Here is a 22,499-nt window from a genome sequence, read left to right on the forward strand (position 1 = left end):
AAGTTAAAAGACGGTAAACGTGCCCCTGTGATTGATTAATTAATTAATTAATTAATTAAGCACTGTGCCATGAACACGTAGAGGGGGAGTGGTGGTATAGCTCTGGCATTATTGACTTCACCATGAGATGGAGTTGAGTGGTCTGCTTCACGGACTGAACGGTTTACTTCTGGGGTAATCGCCCCCAGTACCCATTGTATAGGAGGTTGGGTAGACGCTGTGGAGAATAGAAGAGAATAGAACCCGGCCGTGCAGCCCGTCGCTATACCGACTGAGCTATCCCGGCTGCATTTGCCTGGAGGGATTGAGGAAAGACACGAAACAGGATACACGGTGTCCCCTGCCAAGATTCGAACCAGTGAACTTACGAGTACAATTCAAAGGCGATACCACTTGAGCCTACTTAATTTTTTCTTTATGTCGCGACATGAAAGAAAAAAGAAGCTCTGGGAAGAGCTGTTCACCTGCTTTTCCTGTGATACGACAGGGAACGTATAGGAAAATAAGGAATTTAGGGGGGGGGGAGGCGGCCAGNTCACGGTAGCCGAGCGGTCTAAGGCATGCACTGTCTTCGCTCGCTCGGAAGCCGGGATCGTGGGTTCGAATCCCACTCAAGGCATGGATGTTTGTGTGCATTTTTCTGTGTTTGTGTACAGGTAGAGGCCTTGCGACGAGCTGATCACCCGCCAAAGGAGTCCTACCATGTGTGTAAGATCTAGAAAAACCGAAGTGAACGGAGAAGTTCATGGAGGTAGTAGGCCTAGGCCCACTGGGGCTGTAGTGCCAAGGAAAAAAATGTGGGGGGGGGAGGCAGGTGATCTCATAAGCCTCGAGAACTGTAGGTTTGTACACAGACGGACAGACGCGGACAGATACAGGGAAGGTGATCTCGTAAGTCACCTTTTTTATTTTTTCAAACTATGGGAAGTCCGCTGACCGCCTCTGTGGCCTAGTTGTCAGAATTCCTGGCTACAGATCCAGGGGTCCCGGGTATGTTCCTAGCGCTACCAGATATTCTGAGAAGTAGTGGGTCTGGAACGGGATCCACTCAGCCTCATGAGGATAATTGAGGAGCTACCTGATTGGAAAAGCAGCGGTTCCGGTGTAGAAAATCGAGATTAACGGCTGTGGGGATCCGTTGAGCTGACCACGCGAAACCCTCTCTTCGCTAAAATTGTACTAACTTCGCCGACAAGCGGCGGTCGCTCGGTCGGTATAGTTCGCTTGCTGACTACAGGCCACGGAGTTTATGGGAAGTAGACTGAAAATACATACTGTTGCGGAGTTTTCCTCCGGAACATCAGTTGAATTTCAGCGGGCTGCACGGCGCTATATCCCAGTAGCTGGAACTTCTCGAATACAGATTCGTATTCTTAGATGATGGTCTGATAATTTTCACCCTCAGATTACCAACCAGATTTTCCAGCTGAAAAAAAGAGAGTATTGAATTAACAATCAAATTCCTTCCGTCAAATGTGACACTTTTTTAAGTGTGTTGTGATGCATCACAACACACAGACAAGCAACATCAACTACCGACAGACAACACGCGTCAGCAACATCCCGAAGCAAAAAGATTGGGCCAAGCGGGAAAGAATTCTAGGAATTTTAAGAATTCTTACTTCAAATAACGAAACATAATTTTACAGAAGTAACGACGAATTAAATAAGAAAGCTACTGTGGTGTGTGAAAAACTTTTAGTGAACCGACACTCTGGATAATTTTAACTATTTGTAATTATTTTAATTAACTGGAACGTGGCTATCTTTGACAAAGTGAAGTTTTGTGTGTTGGTGATTTCTTTTTCTACTATAAATGCCTCTGATGATGGCTCCGTGGTGAGCCGAAACATGTAAGGCAGGTGGTGACGAGGTGGAAAACTTAAAAAAGTGTCACATTTGACGGAAGGAATTTGATTGTTAATTTGTTAGTGTGACGGACCAGAATGAAAGACCTTAAACTTAGAGTATTGAATTATTTGACGCTACTTTGGTCATTCAGTTATTGTGTTTTTAGATATTATCCAAACTCCATTGAGTTTCAGAAACTGGATTCTGTCTCCGTGTTAAGGTGGAAAATAAAAGACGTACAGCTAGTCCCTGTTTGCGGACATCACCAACACAGGATATCTAAACCCAGCACAGCACAGACCATCTGCGAGAGTTAAGACAAACATTAAGAACATTAAAACAAACGGATGGATAATGTCCAAAAACAATAATTGTATTACTATACAATCGCCACAGACTATTAGATCTTATTTAGTTTGGTGATTGCCGGTAGCTTAGTTGGTTGAGGCACCATGCTACAAGCCGGAAGGTCGCGGTTTTGCGTCCCAATGAGGTGGATTTTTTAAATTTACCTAATCCTTCGAGGCGCACTGTGGACCTGGGGTCGACTCAACCTCTAACAAATGGGTAATAGAAATCTTCCTGGGTGGTAAAGGGCGGCCGGCGCGTAAGCGAGACAACCTGTGAGCCGATTGCCTAGAGAAAATGTGGGAACCTCAACTTCTCACAACCCTATGGGCCTTCACGGCCAGTTACAGGGGTAGCTTCGCCCATCATTCTAATTCTTGTTTCTGTGGTTTAAGCTTATGCTGACGACGTGTAGTCGGTAATGAACCATTGGGCCCCATAAAATGATGGGCTTTTTAGGCGCAGAAACTATTTGCTTTAGGAGGAGAACGTCTGCGCCATGGAGTTGTCCATGGTCCAGAGATTTGTAATTACCTGCACATGCCGGAAGTAGGTTAGGGTCGCTTTGCCGAGTGCTGCTGCCCGCGAAGCATGACGAACATTGCCGAAACTGGAATAGCCATTCGGCAGATTCCGGTCGGATTCTGTTTTGGCCCGGGCCTGGTGGTGGCCCCGCAATGAGCATCGGAACCGGCTGATGAAGCAGAAAAGACGCAGTTTCCTTCCGCGGCTCGATTTTGGGGGGGTGGTGACAATACTTGGATCGGCTCTTTCCCGTCTTCTTCCCCTCGCTTCTCTGGACCCATCATTTCATCTCTTCCCCTTTTCTTATTCTGCTGCTACTTTATTTTACTTACACAAGTCGCGGGGTAGCGTAAAACCTGATAAAAACAGAACTATTTCGCCAAAGAAAATAGTTCGAAGTTTTGGCGTATGTCCTTGGGTACTTTCGGGATGCCGGATCTGAAAGAAGGAGCGGTCAGGCGTAGGGGTGACGGCAGGCGAAATTTGGTTGTAAGAATCTGCTGTGCGGAATGGAAGGGAACTGAGAAAAATGGGGGGCTCAGTTTGGGGGTTGGGAATGACCACATTAATCCTGTAACCCTCAGATCATATTAGCCTACTAGCAAGCTGAGGAGGATGGTGTACCAGTGCCTGTCAACAATCTGTTACTACGTAAGTGAACTGACAGCAGTATATAACTAACTCCACGGAGCTGAGCCCTTCTTGAGAAGCCTCCATTGTGCAGCTACTCAAAAATTTCTCAACATATTATGGAACCAGAAGGTTCATTACAGTGTCCTCAAGAGCCCTCCACTGGTCTGTAATCCTGAGCCAGCTCAATCCAGTCCATACCACCCCATCCTATCTAAGATCCATTTTAACATCCACCTACGTCTTCGTCGTTGTATTGGCCTCTTTTTTCTGGCTTTCCCACCAATTTGTATGTATTCCCCTTTTCCACTTTCCGTGCTACATACCCTGTCCATCCACTCCTTGACTTGATCATTCTAATTTAACTTGGCGAAGAGTACAAGTTATGAAGCTCCTCATTATGCATTTGTATTTATTTTGTGCTTGAATAATCCAGTTTGACATGAATTATACAGCAAAACGAGGATATCATTTAACGAACGTCAGTCGGTATAGCGACTTGTGTAGGGGCTAGACCGAGGAACCGGGGCTCTATTCCAGTAAGGGAAAGATATTTTCCATGTTCATACCGGCTCTGGGGTCCACAGCCTCCTATCGAATGGGTTCCGGCGACCTTTTCCCCCAGGGAAAAGCGGCCGAGGTGTGAAACTCAACAGTCGGCCCATCTAATATTCAGGTTAATAATAGTGGAGCTGTACCTCCAACTCCCCCATTTATCTCGGTGGCGTGGTGCTTAATTATTGCCAAGGATGACCTTTTACAGAAGAGCTAGGATAGCTCAGTGAGTATAGCGACTAGCTTGTAGGATTTGGTGTTCAGATTCCGGAAGGGGCAAAAAAATTATCCTTTTTCCACGGCATCCAGGCTAGGTCTGAAGCCCACACACACCTGTTCCAGTGGGTCCCCGGGGTTAAAGCTACCGGGACGTTAAGCTGATCAGTCATCTCCATTTAGTGCCCAGGTCAAGACTGGTGGAGCTTAACTAATTAAGCACAGTAATTTTTTTTCGTTTAATGGGGGTTGGAGTCCAACTGGCTCCACTCGGCACGGTGGCTACTGATTGGCCTATTGTACCTGCCCCGGGTGATTATGATGATGGAGAATTTGGTGGAATGAAGATTGGCAGGGGAAACCGAAGTACTCGGTGAAAACCCGCCCCAGCGCCAATTTGTCCACCACAAATCCCACTTGACCAGACCCTGTATCGAACATGGGCAGCCGCGGTGGGAAGCCAGCAACTAACCGCTTGAGCTATGACGCGGCCATAAGCACAGAGTAACTTTGCCCTTTGGACCGCGCCATAGCTCAAGCGGTTAGTCGCTGGCTTTGGCTTCCCACCGCGGCGGCCCGGGTTCGATCCCGGGTCTGGTCAAGTGGGATTTGTGGTGGACAAAGTGGCGCTGGGGCGGGTTTTCTCCGAGTACTTCGGTTTGCCCTGCCAATCTTCATTCCACCAATTGCTCCACAGTCCCCCTAACCTATCATCTGGGGCTGGTACAATAAGCCGGAAGTGGCCGCCCACAGATTCTCGAAATGCATTATTCATCAGTAATGTAACCCACGCGGGGGCATGCGGTAGCGTAGTTGGTTGAGGCAGTATGCTACAAGCTGGAAGGTCGCGGGTTCGATGCCCGATGAAGTGTATTTTTTCGATTGACCTAATTTTTCCAGCCGCACTATGGCCCTGGTGTCGACTCACCATCTAACAGAATTGAGTACCAGGAATCTTTGTGTGGGTAAAGGACGGCCGACGCGTAATGCTGACAACCTTACCGTCATGTATGAGTCGATTGTCTAGAAAATGTGGGACCCTCGACATCTCAAAACCCTATGGGCCTCATCAGCTTGTTGCAGTGATAACTTTACTTTGTTTTGTAACCCACGAAGCTGACGAGGGATTCCGGTAATGAATGTATCAGAATGCTGGGGTTACCACAAGCCGCTCAACTGGACAAGAAAGCCCCCAGTTGATGAGCAGCTGCGCCATCCCAAACCAATGGCTCACTTTTCTCGGGAGTCCGTTTTAATATTATCCAATCTGTGCCTCGGCATTGCTTGAGGTTTTCAGATTAAAATTTTGTGCCACACTTCTTAGCTTTTAGAACCCTGTTGGAGTTCATTGAAACATTTATTCCGTGCCGCAGAGGCGATCAGCGTTAATGAAAATGCATGTTGGAAACCAAGCCATATGGAGTAAAACTCGTGGAATTCCCGAATATCTTCAGCAGTATCACTGCCAAAAGCAGTTATCTTTGGGCCACAGCCTTCCTTAGAAGATTATGCCAGATTGCATCCGGTTTTCACTTCTTTGGATACCGCAGCGGGAATTCTTATGCAGAGCAAGGTCATCAGCCTTGCATCCAACCCCCGACCCTGGAGGACCAGGTTCCTGCATTTATGTCCCCCAGTGACAGAGTGGCCCAGTTATACCTCCAGGCACTGGGTTCCCATTCCATCGCCTCCTGCAACTCGCAGGACTACGGTGGAGGTATTTAACTCGCCTCCACGCAGGGCCTACTGAAATGTATGTCGGACAATTTTCGGCAAGTCGTCTTAATACAGCTTTAGTGATTAGATAGGTTCCTGCACGCAGTGTTAAGTTTCTCCTGCCCGCCTGTCAAGTTGCTGCGTGAACACAGCCTTACTGCGGGTAGGGAGTGTTACTTTGTGCAAGGTACGGTGTTTCGTGTCTGGCCGAGAAATCGGGGTTCCGTTCCCGGCAGACACAAGAGATTTTTCCCTTCCTGGTAGAATGTAAAAAACTATAATTTTGCCTGTGGTTCTGTATGGGTGTGAAACTTGGTCTCTGACATTAAGGGAGGAACATAGACTGAGGGTGTTTGAGAACAGGGCGTTGAGAAGAATATTTGGACCGAAGAGAGATGAAGTGACAGGAGGTTGGCGAAAACTGCATAATGAGGAGCTTCATAACTTGTACTCTTTTCCAAGTATAATTAGAGTGATCAAGTCAAGGAGGATGACGTGGGCAGGGCATATAGCACGAATGGGAGAGACGATGAATGCGTATAGGATATTGGTGTGAATGCCGGAAGGAAAGAGACCACTGGAAAGACCAAGGCGTGGGTGGGTGGACAATATAAAAATGGATCTTAGGGAGATAGGATGGGATGGTATGGATTGGATTGATCTTGCTCGGGATAGGGACCAATGGAGGGCTCTTGTGAACACGGTAATGAACCTTCGGGCTCCATAAAATGCTGGGAAATTCTTGAGTAGCTGCAGAATTGGCAGCTCCTCCAGAAGGGCTCAGCTCCATGTGTGAGTAAGTAAGGCCCTGGGGCCCGCTCAGCCGCCTGTGCTGTGGGTACCGAGAGGCTATTTGTCTGGGGTTAGTTGTGCCGCGGCCTGAAGCCCACCGTTCACGTCCATAAAGTGCCAGGATTAAGAGAGCTGATCTTGATAACGTGGAGAAGAGAGAAATCTCCTGCCCTTGTCGGGAATTGGACCTAAACTCCGGCGGTCGTTCATAACATGGACATGCTGCTCGCGAACTACTGTTTGATCACAGCTGTTCAGCTTTGTTGAGGTGTGCAGTATGGTCCTCCGATACGTCAGTACCATCTGCACGGTGTCATCACCCTGAAGACCAGATGGCTGATGGAAGATCTGAGCATGGATGGGAATATTATGATGAAATGGATGTTATGAAATAGAATGTGAAGTGGATTCATGTGGCTCAGGATAGATCGGCGTTGGACTCTCATTGACACGGCGATAAACCTTTAGGGTCCATAAAGTGCGGATAAGCTCTTGACTAGCTCAGCGACTGTCAGCTTCTCAAGAAGGCTTATGCTGCGTGGAGTCGCATGCTTTTGTGTACACGTCAATGAACATTGACGTTCCTTAATATTCCTAGAACTTTATTGACTAGCTGAACGACTTGTCAGCTTCACACCTGGGTGGCAAACGTTCCGCTGATGAAGAGGTTGAAACGGAGGTGCGGAAGTGGCTGAGACAACAGTCGGAAGACTTCTGTGCTGCGGGTTTCGACGACTGGTAAAGCGATGGGACAAGTGTAGCAGTCGAAGATATGTCGAGATATAAATGTTTGTTTTTCTCCAGGTTCGAATAAAACATGTTTTACGCTTTATATCCATTTGTGACCTGTTACGACTATCCTCGTACATAATGGATTGGTAAGGTATGTAAAAAACGACGCCTGGTAAAACGCAGTCAGATATGAAGTGTTCAGCGGAATACGAATGTCGCTAATATACCTAAACCGTCATATCCCACTCAAAACTCCGTGGCCGCTAGTCCTAAAGCGAACTATACCGACCGAGCGACCGCCGCTTGTCCGCGAAGTTAGTGCCAACTCTTGCGGATAGAGGGTGTCGCGTGGTCAGCGCAACGGATCCCGACGGCAGTTAATCTCGGTTTTCTAGACCGGAGCCGCTATTTTCTTGAAATAGCTCTTGAATTATCCTCACGAGGCTGAGTGGACCCCGTTCCAGACCCACTACTTCTTATAAAATCTGGTAGCGGTGGGGATGGAACCCGGGACCTCTAGATCTGTAGCCAGGAACTCTGACCGCTGCATCACAGAGGCGGTTCGCATATGATGTAATTCGTAGGAAGGGTAACCGGTCACACGTTATGCGTGTAGTTCCACGGAGCGTATGGTCCATGTGTGTTGGAAAAGAGCACGGTCACAGAACGACACCCTCTCGTGGGCGCGTGTAGTAGTGAACGGGACAGGCGAGCAACATGCAGGATCCGCACTGAAACAAGTCACTGTAAGCCTGTCTTTGTACTTTTGTGCCGCCACCTGTAGGACACTTAGCTCTTCTCTGATTCGTGTCAGGCAGTAACTGAGGCAATCCGTAGCTGCACTGTGGAAGCCAGTCCACTGCTCCAAATCAACGATACAGCAACTTCTTCCACTATTCTTGAACTGTTTATTTATTCGAAAGCGAAACTTTGCAGCTTTCTCCGTGCAAGCATGAACTAGTAATATTGCCCTTTAATATTATCAACATTTAACTTCCAAAAAATGAGTACCCGATTGCTTTAGGTAGACATGAGAAGTGCAGCCAATTCACATCTGATTCCGATTATCTTAAAGACGCCGTCGCTTCGTCCCGAAGAAGGATTTGAATTGAGGACATCCCCTCCCAAACAAGAATTCGTCTCCAATTGGCTGATTTTATCTAGCTGAAGTCATCGTGCATTCAGCATACCCCGATCACGTGTCGACTCTTGAGAGCAAAGCAGTTCTCAGAGGTAGAACTCGGGCCCCTTACATGTGGAAGCAATTACATTCTTCTGTTCAGGGTTCAGCTACATCTTTCCGAAGACAGTTTATGGCAGCTTCGCATGCCAGGAGAGAGAACTCTCGTCTTCAGAAAGCTGCAGACTTTTCCCCCTTCCGGTCACTAAAACTGAATGTAAGAAAAGGCATTTGTCTTCTATCCGGATATGAGGAACTAGCCGTATCTCGCCTTTCCGAAATGAGAGCCTGGTTACTGGCTGGACGACCAAGAGTCGGAGTTCGAGTCCCGGTGGGGGCAAGAATTTTCACTTCTCCATGTCGTCCAGACCGGCTCTGGGGTCCACCCAGCCTGCTATGCAATGGGTACCGGTGGCTCTTTTCCCGGGGGTAAAGCGGCACGGGCATGAAACTGACCACTCACCTCGAGCTAGTGCCGAAGTCAATAAAATAATACTGCTAATTATTATTATTTTATTTGAACTGCAAATGGGTTGTTACCCGATGGCAGTGATACTACAATAAGACAGAACACACAAATAGCACACATCACACAAAATAACACACCACACTCAAACAAAACACAGCACACAAAACTACACGAGCAATAGGGGACACACTGCACAAAATGAGTACAATGCAAATACGATTACAACTTCAATTACAACTACAACTACAACTACAACTCCAACTCCAAGATGCACTCCCCCACACGCCTTTATGGCATAGTGCGTAATTAAACACAAGGAATACTTGACCTTTATTACCTTTTCCGAAATGACTAAAGAGGGCAATAGCATCCACAGGTTCGTACTCACACAGTGTCGACACCAAGAGTTCTGGAAGGTAAAGGTAGTTAAGGACAAGACTGAATAGAGACACTGGACACCCAGTGGTTTGCCGAAACCCCAAAGCTAGACACACAGTTCAGCTCCGGCACTGAAACCAGAAAACGGGTAGGACATTACAGATTGCTTAAACCAGAGAAACCAGAACCCCCAAAATGAAGATAGGAAGCAGACGGAAGGTTGAAGGAAATCGAATACCGGAAACTCAGGAAGAAGGAAACCGAGAACGTGAAGAAATATGTTACCAGAAGACCTGACAGAACAGTGCCATTGTAGCGATATCTTAAAGAGACATACTGACTGACAGAACAACACAATTGTAGCGATATCGTAAAGAGGCATACACGCCACAGAAAAAAAGTGATAATAAAACCGAAAACCAGATATCAGAAACCACCTGAAGAGATAATCCCACCAATACCGATGAGCCATGCATCAAACCCAAAATCCAGGAGTGTACATTACCGAGAGGAACAGCGCTGTGCAGAAGACCCAACGGGTGTGCCACCAAATCTCGTACAGGAAGGAGAAGTGGGACGGGAGAAAGGAGCACGCCCAGACACCGCGATGGAGATATCATAAATGCATAAGAAAAGGAAAACGGATTATACTTACAAAATCGCAGCGCTTGAATATCAACGGAACGCACTTCGAAACAAAAACAACAGATGCTGGAAGGATTTCGTACAGTATAATGATATTTCTGCAAGAGGGTGGTTCACGAGGACTTTAATATTCATGTCAGGGTGGGTATACGGTACACACACAAAATATCGTGACAGATCAGAGGGATGCAACAATATTAAAAATATCGAATTAACATAGGTAGAGAAATTACCAAACGACAGGAGTACTGCGACACTGCGCCATCTGCCACAGAATTACATCGTAGGTTTCGAAGTTAACTGTGTGATACCCCGAAATGATTACGCGAGGGCTTACAGGATCTTTAGTAAAAACCGTATCCTTGTCTACGTAAAGCCCAGACAGGAATACTTACACAACTACAACACGGAATATATGTAATAGGGATCTCGCGAAAAGCGAGAATGTGACGGAAACATTGGTAGCCGCCATGACGGATCGACTGTCCATCATGCTGACAAATCACACTTGACGCACAAATAAGAGGAAGATAACTTGTGACACTGGGCACGACATTACTACAAGACGAGGAAACAAATCACAGAGATTGAATTAAACGGAGGCTAGCACAATAACATGGGTAGACCAGCATGCAAGGAATCAGATATGGTTTTTCTCCATAAGAGACGGCTGTATACAATACAGTTACGCCCATGTATATACGATCAATTAAACGAACAGAATGTCGTCATGGGAGTACGGAAATAAAGTTTCTCAAAGCAGAAGTTCTACGAATACACAGAAGACGGTAGCATACTAAAAAAAAATATTGAGAATGAAATATTCGCCGCTAAAAGAACGAATATCTTTATACCAATTCCAATCGAAAACACTACGAAGAATCACAGGCGCACCATGGTACGTAACAAACGGAACTATCCAGAACGATCTCAACATACCCCTCATCACGGAAGAGATCAGAAAACATGCCACCAGACACCGTACTCGGATAACAGGACACGAGAACCCGCTAATCGTTGAATTAACGAAACCACACCCAGCAGCAAGACGACTGAGGACAACCTGGCCAGAAGACTTACGTAACTAAAAGGTAGAGTACTGCCACTGGGCAGCTGCCGCCTTCACGACATAAACACCCATCGCATTTACTTATTACTTACAGTGGTCAAGTAGATTGTAAATTGACGTAAATAAATAAATAAAAAAAATCTTTATACCAAATACTGCAGACAACCGGCAGACGTTCCCAGATGTATGGGGCAGATTGGAGGAAGACAAGTTTCCAACTGTTGATAGTCGATCATCAAAGAATGGGTTGTTATTACGCTGTTTCAGTAGGAGACAGGAATGGACATAGAAGAAACCTTCGAGGAACTGATAACGGAAGGATTATGGGCAGTTGTGAAGCAAAGGACTTCTAATAAATCACCAGGCGAAAAGGGAATATGTCACGAATTTTATGTATCATACTGGGAAACAGACATGTATAGTGGAGTACATGAAGACGGAAGCCCGGGGTCATTGCATTCCGAAGCGGATCGCCGGGAAGTGTATGCAGCTGTCACCCAATAACAATATTAAACAGGCGCCGGTATAGCGACGGGCTGGACGGCCCGGGTTCGATTCCCGGCAGGAACAAGATTTTTCTCCTCACAGCTTCCAGACCGGCTCTTGGGCTCACCCAGCCTCCTGTGTAATGGGTACCGGAGGTAAAGCGGCCGGGGCGTGAAGTTGGACCACTCACCTCCATTAAGTGCCGAGGTCAAGAATGGTGGAGCTGTACCTTCACTCTCCCATATATCTATAGAATAGTGCTTAACTAATTTAAGCACAGGAACAACTTTTCCTGACTAGAAAATATTTGCAAGAGTCATAGCCAAAACAGACAGCGATGTGTTTGTGTTTAACAGGAAAGAGGCGAAGCCAGTGCGGTGAGACTAAGTCCCTTGTACTGCGGCTACTTCTGGCCTATTGTACCAGCCCCAGATGATAGGTGAGGGTGATTGTGGAGCAATTGGTGGAATGAAGATTGGCAGGGGAGAAAACCTGCCCCAGCGCTACTTTGTCCACCACAAATCCCACTTGACCAGACCCGGGATCGAACCCGGGCCGCCGCGGTGGGCAGCCAGCTACTAAGTGAGGGTGATTGTGGAGCAATTGGTGAAATGAAGATTGGCAGGGGAGAAAACCTGCCCCAGTGCCACTTTGTCCACCACAAATCCCACTTGACCAGACCCGGGATCGAACCCGGGCCGCCGCGGTGGGCAGCCAGCTACTAAGTGAGGGTGATTGTGGAGCAATTGGTGAAATGAAGATTGGCAGGGGAGAAAACCTGCCCCAGTGCCACTTTGTCCACCACAAATCCCACTTGACCAGACCCGGGATCGAACCCGGGCCGCCGCGGTGGGCAGCCAGCTACTAACTTAGTATATATATCGCCGAAGCGAGTAAATAGTCTGTCACAATCTTCTGTGGACAGTTTGTCATTTCGATGGCTTCCCTGGTGATATGGGAGGCGTTAGTTTCAGATGTCGGTTAGGACCTCTGTTCTTTCGAGATGAATTCCGTGTTTTGTCTCTGAAGTAATCAGCCCACTGTTGATTGCTATTTGTGATTCTTTGTAGTCCTGTCAGACAGTGCCTTTATAATACCTCACGTAACCGACATCACACACTCCCATATCCCTTCCAATTCACTATTTACCTCTCATGTCACCACCTGGCAGTATACAGTGTGATTCTAAATTATTGATGGGGTTTCTGTGGCCTATAATTTTCAAACCAGAAAAAATAAAATAAAACTGCTTATGGAACATGAAAGTGTAGCGCAAGAAGTTTTATTACATTTAAGCAGTATATTTTTTTGGCTTGAAGATTATAGGCCACCGAAACCCCGACAATAATTTAGAATCACCCTGTGTAACGGACTGTTCAAAGCTCTGTTAAGTGAACCATAAATAGTGGGATGGATGAGCCCTAACTATTGCACCCCATATTGCATACAACAGTGACACATATTACTGAGTACTTAAAACACAAAGTGAAATGTGGTTACTTCTTTCAGCACTGTCCCACGATTTCTCTCAGACACCATACAATACAACTACAGAGGAGGACGATATCGCTCGCTTCATGTGCCAAATCGAATCTGTTCCGAAGGCTATGGTTTCTTGGGAAAGAAATGGAAAACCTCTACCTCATAATAGCAGGTATGTATTATGATGTGCTTGATTAAGGTCCAGTGACGTTTGTATATATTAATTTTAGTTTTATTTGGATAAATTTTGGCTAGCATTTTTGCCCATTGTTTTATGTAAAATGAAATGTTTTTGTATCTTTACTAAGTAAATGTATCCCTGTAACAAGCCATGGCGGCCCATAGGGTTGTGAGACGTTGAGGTTTGGACATTTTCTAGACAATCGGCTCACAGATGGTGGTGAAGTTGTCAGCTTTACGCCCCAGCCATTTGTTACTAAGTAGTATATGAAGTATCACTCACCAGTGTGAGCACATAGGTTTGGTTTGTTTCTGAGCTGTAAATAAAACATCTTTGGCCAGTATGAGTATATGGCTTTCTTATATTTCTAAGCAAAAAGTGAAACATCCTGTCAGCCAGTTTGAGCATGTGGCATTGTTCTATTTCTAAATAATAAATGAAACATCTCTTACCAGCATGAGCATATAGCTGCATTTTGTTTTAAATGGAGCACGTTTGCCGATATGAGTATATGGTTTTGTTTTGTTTCTGAGCAGGAAATGAAACACGCTCATCAGTGTGAGCACATGGTGTTGTTCATAATATTGCTAGTAATATTGGAAAATTGTCTACCTGGTTCAGCACTTATAATTTATTGACAGTTACTCAGTTTTCCACTTTATGCAGATGTGCCACTGGAGATTTTGAGCTCCAGAATAGTGTTGAATGCAGAGAGGATGATTCCTAAGGTTCAGGAGAAGTGTTGAATGCAGAAGTTGGTTCCTAAGGTCCAGGAGAAGTGTTGAATGCAGAGAGGTTGATTCCTAAGGACCAGAAGAAATGTTGAATGCAGAGAGGTTGATTCCTAAGGACCAGGAGAAGTGTTGAATGCAGAGAGGTTGATTCCTAAGGACAAGGAGGAGTGTTGAATGCAGAGAGTTTGATTCCTAAGGGCCAGAAAAATTGTTGAATGCAGAGAGGTTGATTCCTAAGGTCCAGGAGGAGTGTTGAATGCAGAGAGGTTGATTCCTAAGGACCAGAAGAAGTGTTGAATGCAGAGAGGTTGTTTCCTAAGGACCAGGAGAAGTGTTGAATATAGAGAGGTTAATTCCGAAGGACCTGGATGAGTGTTGAATGCAGAGAGGTTGATTCCTAAGGTCCAGGAGAAGTGTTGAATGCAGAGGTTGATTCCTAAGGTCCAGGAGGAGTGTTGAATGCAGAGAGTTTGATTCCTAAGGGCCAGGAAAATTGTTGAATGCAGAGGGGTTGATTCCTAAGGCCCAGGAGAAGTGTTGAATGCAGAAAGGTTAATTCCGAAGGAACTGGATGAGTGTTGAATGAAGAGAGGTTGTTTCCTAAGGACCAGGAGAAGTACTGAATGCAGAGGGGTTAATTCCGAAGGAACTGGATGAGTGTTGAATGCAGAGAGGTTGTTTCCTAAGGACCAGGAGAAGTGTTGAATGTAGAAAGGTTGATTCCTAAGGTCCAGGAGAAGTGTTAAATGCAGAGAAGAGATAGGTTGATTCCTAAGGTCCGGGAGAAGTGTTGAATGCAGAGAGGTTGATTCCTAAGTACCAGGAGAAGTGTTGAATGCAGAGAGTTTGATTCCTTTCTCTGTAGCCCTGTTAGCTGCCTGTTCATTAGAGTGAGATGCCAAGTGGTGGTTATGTTCTATTTAGTTTAACTGTATCAATTAAAGTGCTTAGGTTATGGTCAGTTATACAATCAAACTGGAGGTTATGTCCATGGTCAAGAAAGCGTTTTCAGTAAAACCGTGTTACTTGCGTGGTGTTAACGATAGATAGCTGCTGAAAGTGGTGCCCTCCAGTACTGAAATGCAGGTCACACTAATGCAACAATTTCTGTGACACATTTTGAAGCTAATTCAGATTTCTTGTAAGACACCGAGAATTAAGCCTCCAGGGTGTATCGGTTATTTTTGTAACAGTTTTGCAGTATTCTAGAAGTAAGACCAGCACGGATTCTGATGTGTTCAGTGTAACTGCTTTGCTTGCCTTACATGTTTTCCCATCCTTGCTCAGTTGATTAGGCTCTGGCATCTCACTTTGGAGACCCAGGTTCAATCCTGTGTGACTATATGATGGGCGAAGTGGCACTGGAGAAATAGATTCCTCTAAATTTGAATCTTGGCATAATTGCACTTGAGATCAGAGGTTAACTGCAGAAATGACATTATCACGGAGATCACAAAACGTATCCTTTCTTTAGGTAGATGTTTATATGTACTTAAGAAACATCTGAAGTCAAAACTGATCTCAAAATGAAACTGAATTGCTGATGTACAAGACAGCATGCCTCTGAGATCTGGGTGCTCTGTAGATAAAAGGTCATTAGGTCTATCTGAAAGAAGAGTTCTTAGATGCAGTTTTGGAGCAGTGCAGTATAAGGGTACGTGGAGGAATTATGTAAGTTATTTAATGAGCCAGCTATTATTAAATATAAAACTAAACAGATGAAGCCTGACCAAGCATATTATACTAGTATGTATGGAGAATAGTAGGACAGTCAAGAAGGTGTTTGGTACCAGACCTGAAGGGACTACTGAAACTGGAAGGCCCAAACTGAGATGGAAGAATGGTGTGGTCCAGGATATCAAAGACCTGGGAGCGTGGATCTGGAGGAATAGAGAAGACTGACTGATGCCACAGTCCACATCAGACTGTCGAGCCAATGATGATGGTGATAAAGTGGCAGTGGACCAAGTTTATCTCTAAGTTTCTTGAGTTTTCTCCTACTAATCATCATTCTACCATTGTTCCATACTGACCTTTCACTGCCTCTTGAGGTGTGTGTTTGCTCCAACCAGACAGTACTTTATCACATCCTCTTGTCTCTTTTGTTGGGTGGCCTGGCTGCTTGCAGTGTGTGTGTATGTGTGTGTGTGGTACTTTGGTGTGTTGGTGTGCTGTACTGCTGAAAGTACATGTAACTCTGATTCTCAGCACCTGTTGTTTGCCCCTGTATCTTTCTGATTGCCCTCTCTGTCCATGCACTTGCATTTTCACAATGACTGATGCTATGTTACCATTACTTTGTACGTTTTATTATAATTTTAGTATTCACTGCACTTCTCCTTAATTATGTGTAAAGTGCCATTTAGCATTCATAATCTTCACTGTAGGAGTCTGGATAGCTCAGTTGGTGTAGTGGTGGGCTGTGGGCTGGATGGCCGAGGTTCAGTTACGAGCAGTACAAGATTTGTCTCTGTTTGACAGCCTCCAGACAGGCTCTGGTGCCGCCCAGGCTCTTTTCCAATGGGTACTGGGAGGTGTTTTCCCCAGGGGTGAAGCAGCAGGGGGCATGAAGCTGACCACTCACCTCCATCTAGTGCCAAGGTCAAGGAAACATGCAGCTGTACCTCTTCTTCCCTGTTCTTCTTCATGGCATAGTACTTAACAAATTTAGTGCAGGGACAATTTTACCTTTTTTACTTCTAATATTCACTGTTTGTAAACTGATGTTTAAACATCTTGGAAGCACCCATAAGAAGGAAAGAAAAGCCAAATCTGGGCAATGTTTATGAATGTTTTGAGAAGTACTGAGGGGAACACAAGAAGAAAATGAAAACTCTTAGAGAAGTTGGAATTCAAAATTTGTTCATAGAGTTAGAACAGAAATGTGTAAATGCTGTGGCCATGTAAAAACAGTGGATAGAACAAGAATACCAAGAAGGACAGTATATGATTTGAAGCTGAATGAGCTGGTACACACCGTTTTAACCAAGTACTTGAAGACATGAACAGAAAGAGCTGTCAAATCAGAGATGAAAGTTTGTGGAAGAAAGAAGGTAGTGGTGTAACAAGAGGAATAATTATGATAAAAAGAAGAGGAAGACAGTGATGACAGTGAAGACTTGCCCAAGGGTCTTCATCATTAGGCGCAATGTTTTGGAGGAACATACTGCAATTAGTACACTCAGGAGAAACCTGAAGTAATTTCACATCTGAATTTTCATGCGGGGCTGCAGTAAACAGGTATTGGAAACTGAAGTAAGCAGCTGGGATCAAACATATGATGGCTGATAAAATAATGTCATTTCACAGAGGCATAATGTTTGGATTTTTGCAGGTGGAAGTAACAGATTTAAATTGTTTTGGATTTTTCCGTCATTTGTATATGCGTTTATAAAATCCAAGCCAGGTTATGTTGTCACAGGTTTACAAGGTTGCAATGTGTCTGCATTGAAAGCTAAATCATTGTTTTATTTTCAGGTATTTTACATTAGACTCAGGTGTTCTATACATAACCAAGGTGCAGCATAGTGACGCAGGTACTTATAGGTAAGTAGGGAGCACTTTTTTACTGACTTCATTAGAGGCCGTATTTCTATGAAAGATATCTTTTAAGGACCGATGGTGTGTGCATTAAAGGCGAAAGTGAGAGATAAGTATTTGCCACAAGTATGGGAGCTCCCTCTCCCAGTTGTGGCATTATCTGTCGGACTCTGTATTTGCTCTGTTTCCATAGCTGAAAATAAATATCTTCTCTGGAATCAGTCTGCTTGGCATTTTGAATCATTGTATTGTCACATGATGTGACTGTAGATGGGGTTTCGGTTTGTTAACTGGATTTATTGGACATTTAACTTGTAACTACAAATTACAACAGTCTCACTGAGTTACGCATTCCAAAGATCACTGTAACTTCAGAACATATAAAGTCTTCTCATTCTTCACTAGCCATTACTTGTTAGCGGCTTCTAACGGCAGACATTCCTCTTCCTCTGGGTTCCCTAACTGTCACCAGCTTCTCACTTCTGACAACTGCAACTACTAGTCCTTGTTACATAGCCCTTGCATGGACCGCACAGAAAACATCTGTTACATCTTGTTGCCAAAGACATGTCCACAACTGTTCCCTAGCAACGGCTGTTGCCTGTTTACATAGCTGTTACTTGGCAGTGGGTCCACATGTCACAATATTATGCCATCTGTAGTTAGGCCACATAAGAGTCGAATGGTAAGGCGACAGATGAGTGAGAAATTGGAAAACTGTTGAGGCCTATTCAAGGGTCTCTTCTGGTATTCTCCTGGAGGAACAGGAAACCCACAGAAAACCTCGGGGGCAAACTGAGCACCACTTGAATACAAGCCTAGCACTACCGCTAGAGGAGCCTTCGGACCATACTACTGTGTAGTATGTAGTAAACAAACTTAATTTTAATTTCTGAACAGTTCAGCAACCATCCAGTACAACAGTTGATGTATATATTATTACAAACAGACAAACATATTTTGTGTCTTAAGACTGGTCATGGAGGGTGTATGCAACGTTATAAGCTACTAAAGCTCACATTCCCAGATTACATGTATATTTTATACATCATTACAGTTTTGTCCAAACTGTTAAAAGTATTAAAAATCTGTTTTATCTGCAGTAGGATACACAGTGTTGACAGAAAAGTTACATTTTTGCATGTATTAGATATAGTCACTATAACGACAACAGGCTATGGGCTGGATGGCCCAGGTTCGACTCCTGGCAGTGCAAGATTCTTTTCTCCTCCACAGCATCCAGACCGACTGTGGGCCCCACCCAGCCTTCTATCCAATGGGTACTGGGGATTCTTTCTCTGGCGGGTAAAGCAGCCAGGGCCTGTAGTTGACCCCTCTCCTCCATCTAGTGCTGAGGTCAAGAAAGGTGGAACTATACCTCCACTCCCCCATATTCCTTCATTGCATAGTGCTTAATTAAGTAAGTCTTGAAGCTAGATGAACATTTTGGCAACCATAAAAAGGCGGACAAATGTTCTCTGGTGCCTTGCTGTCTCCCTTGACATTCCTTCTGCACAGCTATTGTACTGTTTTACTTGAACAAATCAAGAGTTATTTAACATTTCTGGATGTCTTTTGCAGTTTTGTCTGTGATGCAACTGACATGGTCAGGTTGTCAGAACTTGGCAGAAGATAACTCCGAAACACTAAATGGGAAATAAGTCACCAGTTAGATATATTTTTTTGGCACTGACGGGTGGACGTTACTTGTTTTACCTGTTTCATTAAACCTGTTCACTTATCAAAAAGACACTTTTCGTAGTAATGCTCTAACCGGCCTGTATTTCAGTATACAAAATTCTTTCTTACGTTCCACGTTTCTAGTCACTTCCTTGACTGCCGTGCCATCTCATTGGATACTGAGGACTACCTTTTTATAACCTACTTTCTGTGTTTTTGGAAAGGTAACGGTAGGTTTATGAGATCACCTTGCTATCTCTCTCTCTCCACCCCCACCCCCACATTTAATGTTTTTTTTCCCCCCCTTTGGAGCTACAGCCCCAATTTTGGCGTTGGCCTACCTCCATGAAACTCTCAGTTTCACTTCTATTTACTAGACCTTCTGAGTGAGTGAAGACAGTACACGCCTTACACTGCTGGCTACCATGACTGGCGTATTTTATTTTTGGTATTGCATAATGTGTCTAGGCAGTGTGTGAACATTGTATGTTTCATACTCTGCCGGCTGTTTGGCTTTGTACTTTGCCTGTATCATACATAGATTTTGTTCTCGGAATTTATTTTGTAAGTCATGCATCACGATTTTTAATACTAGAAGATCTGCTGGAATAATTGAAGAGATTATCTTGAATCAGTTCCAGTTTGATATATAAGCTAAATAGGCTACAGCTTAAGGCTTCCAGATAAAAAAAAGAAGAATCATGCACAAGATTACAAATCACTTCCCTGTATCTCAGAAAATAACGAACAAATGACCCACCGTGTCCCATTGATGGAAACAATAGACAGGAACAGCTGTGATGATCAGAAACAAATTGGCAAGTGGCATTGCTCTCTCAGCATTGATATGAATTTGTTGTCAGACAGTGTTTCTGTGCAGTTCTGCATACAGAGACCCCTAAAACTGCCTCGATTTTGCTAATGCTATGCAAAGAAGCCCTGTGGATCAGTGTCTTCCAGCCCTGAAGTGAAATCTTGTAATGTGAATTGTATTTTCCCATAGGTGCAATGTTGTCATTGGGGGTTATGTTCCGAAAGGACCAGAAAAAGACAAAATATAAATTATCAGTTTTAATTGTCTGAAATTTAACATATGAACGTTTAACACAGATTATGCTATAACATTTGGAGACCCTGGTACTCTGTTAAAAATACCAGTAACACTTCTTTAATTGAACTTTTCTCCTTATGAACCATGATTAAGGGGGTACATACCACAAAATTGTTAAAAGTGAACTGTGAACTCTTATTTAAGATGAACACCAGAGTAGAAGTCGAACTGCCTGGGTGTCATGTTCATTTTGTTTCCATTTTCATTTATAGATGTTTGTTTTTTGTTTGGAAGATATTTTGGATGGCAGGCCAAGCCAAGCCAAGGATGCACACTTCATTATAAATGTTCGTATGAACAAAATGCCATAATGTGAATCTTTGTAAAGCAGGTTCTATCCGAGTCATCCAGCCTTTCTGTTCTGATGAATGTTGGTAGTTACAACCATATGATAACCATCACTGGTGAGAAGTACAAGGAATATTTTTACTGTGCAGACTGGGTCCATGACCCTGTGCTTCATGGCGACCGATGAACTACTTGCCGTGAGTCGCATGCGAATTTTGCTGATGAATCAGTAAGTCTGATTGCTGATAATGTTTGGAATGAAGGGAAGTAATTAACTTTCCAACAACTCCTGTGAGTTATGAATTGCAACTACTTCATTCCGAATGTTGCCAGCCATTAGGCTTGCTGATTCATCAGTAAAATTCATATGCGCCTCGCGGCAAGCAAGCAGTGTACTGGTTGCCATGAAGTACAGAGCTGTGGACCTGATCTACACAGTAAAAATATGCCCTGTACTTTGAGCTCTTCAGTTTGCCAAAGGGGGCTGGCAAGGAATATAATAGTGGCCAGGAATAACAGAGTTCCTTCCATTATCTCAGTATGAAATATTTTATGTATTTTTAGTTGAATTTATTTTCATATACTTATTTCTTTAACAGGTGTGTGGCCACAAACTTGCTCACAAAGAAATCAAGGTACAGTTCAGAGGGCCACTTGGAAGTTGTACCCAAATCTCCGTTTATTCGCTTGCCACAATTCATATCAGTCAGTAGTGCAATGATTGAGACTCACGCAGGTGCAAATGTGACCTTGGATTGTGCAGCTACTGGCTTGCCAATTCCAGAGCTAACTTGGACCTTCTTGCCACGGGTTCCGGATGGCAAGCTGCATCCAATAACAAACACCAGTCGGAATGGACTGAATGTGGTAACATTGCATCATGTCACACCTGGGCAGACTGGTACATACACCTGTACAGCGAGTGTTGCACATGACAAACTAATTACTCCAATTACACAGGTGAGCAGCCATTTTGGTAGCATTGTATGAATACATATGTTATGACCTGATAAAACCAGTATTCTGAGGAAATATGTGTGTAAAATGGGGCACTCAAGAGCTACAGTTTCAGCCCAGAAACAAATGCCTCAGATTAATTTGCATATATTAAAATAACACTCAATACATCAATAATTTTGTTGATGATTTTCACAATAGCCTGTAGGAAAATATATATGTATGAGTGTTTATTTCACAAATCATTGTTCAGCAGTTTGGCATGTACACTAAAATTGTGTGTGTTTATGGTAATAATATAATATGTTTTGTGCGACCATGGAGTGTTGGATCTTGGGCCAGTCTTATTGCTGCATCGTTGTCGACCTGCAGAATAGGAACCTCATTTACATTGGCGATTTCCTTGAAGAGTCTGCTTAACCAGAGAACCTCTCTAGTAGCTTCAGATGCTGCAACAAGCTCAGCTTCAGTACTTGATATGGCCACACTACATTGCCTACGACTTTTCCATGAAATCGTTCCTCCAGCAAAGAGTACAATTGCTCCTGAGGTGGAACGAGCAGTTTTCTCACATCCACCGAGATCTGCGTCGCTGTAACATTCTAAACTGTTTGAGTTTACATTGGAATTATAAACTATACCATAAGACAAGGTGCCTTTAATATAACGCAGTACCCTTTTCAGCTTGATAACATCTTCATTTGATGGATTTTCAAGACATCTGGAAAGAACGCCTACGCTGTAAGCCAGGTCTGGCCTGCTACCAATCATTAAATACATAAGTGCTCCAACTGCCTGCCTATATGGGAAGTTTACTGACATCTTCTGCTCCTCACTGTTCTGCATCTGATGAACTTTCCTTAATGAGGAACCTTTCTCTATAGGCGTAGATACAGGTGCACAGTTTTCAAAGATGAAACGTTTCAAAAGTTTC

The 22,499-nt window shown here is 44.2% G+C and overlaps 1 protein-coding gene across 2 annotated transcripts in view; it reads left to right on the plus strand.

The window, feature by feature from the left end:
- The window catches only part of LOC111862528 (protogenin), a 214,597-nt gene that overhangs the window by 140,376 nt on the left and 51,722 nt on the right, over positions 1-22,499 (plus strand). For both annotated transcript variants that reach the window (XM_023848010.2, XM_033750698.1), the window contains 3 exons: positions 13,102-13,246; positions 17,467-17,535; positions 21,208-21,568. In XM_023848010.2, coding sequence (XP_023703778.1) covers positions 13,102-13,246; positions 17,467-17,535; positions 21,208-21,568 — 575 coding nt within the window. The remainder of the gene's footprint in view (positions 1-13,101; positions 13,247-17,466; positions 17,536-21,207; positions 21,569-22,499) is intronic.

Source organism: Cryptotermes secundus, unplaced genomic scaffold (assembly GCF_002891405.2).
Source record: "Cryptotermes secundus unplaced genomic scaffold, Csec_1.0 scaffold1084, whole genome shotgun sequence".
NCBI lineage: Eukaryota > Metazoa > Arthropoda > Insecta > Blattodea > Kalotermitidae > Cryptotermes > Cryptotermes secundus.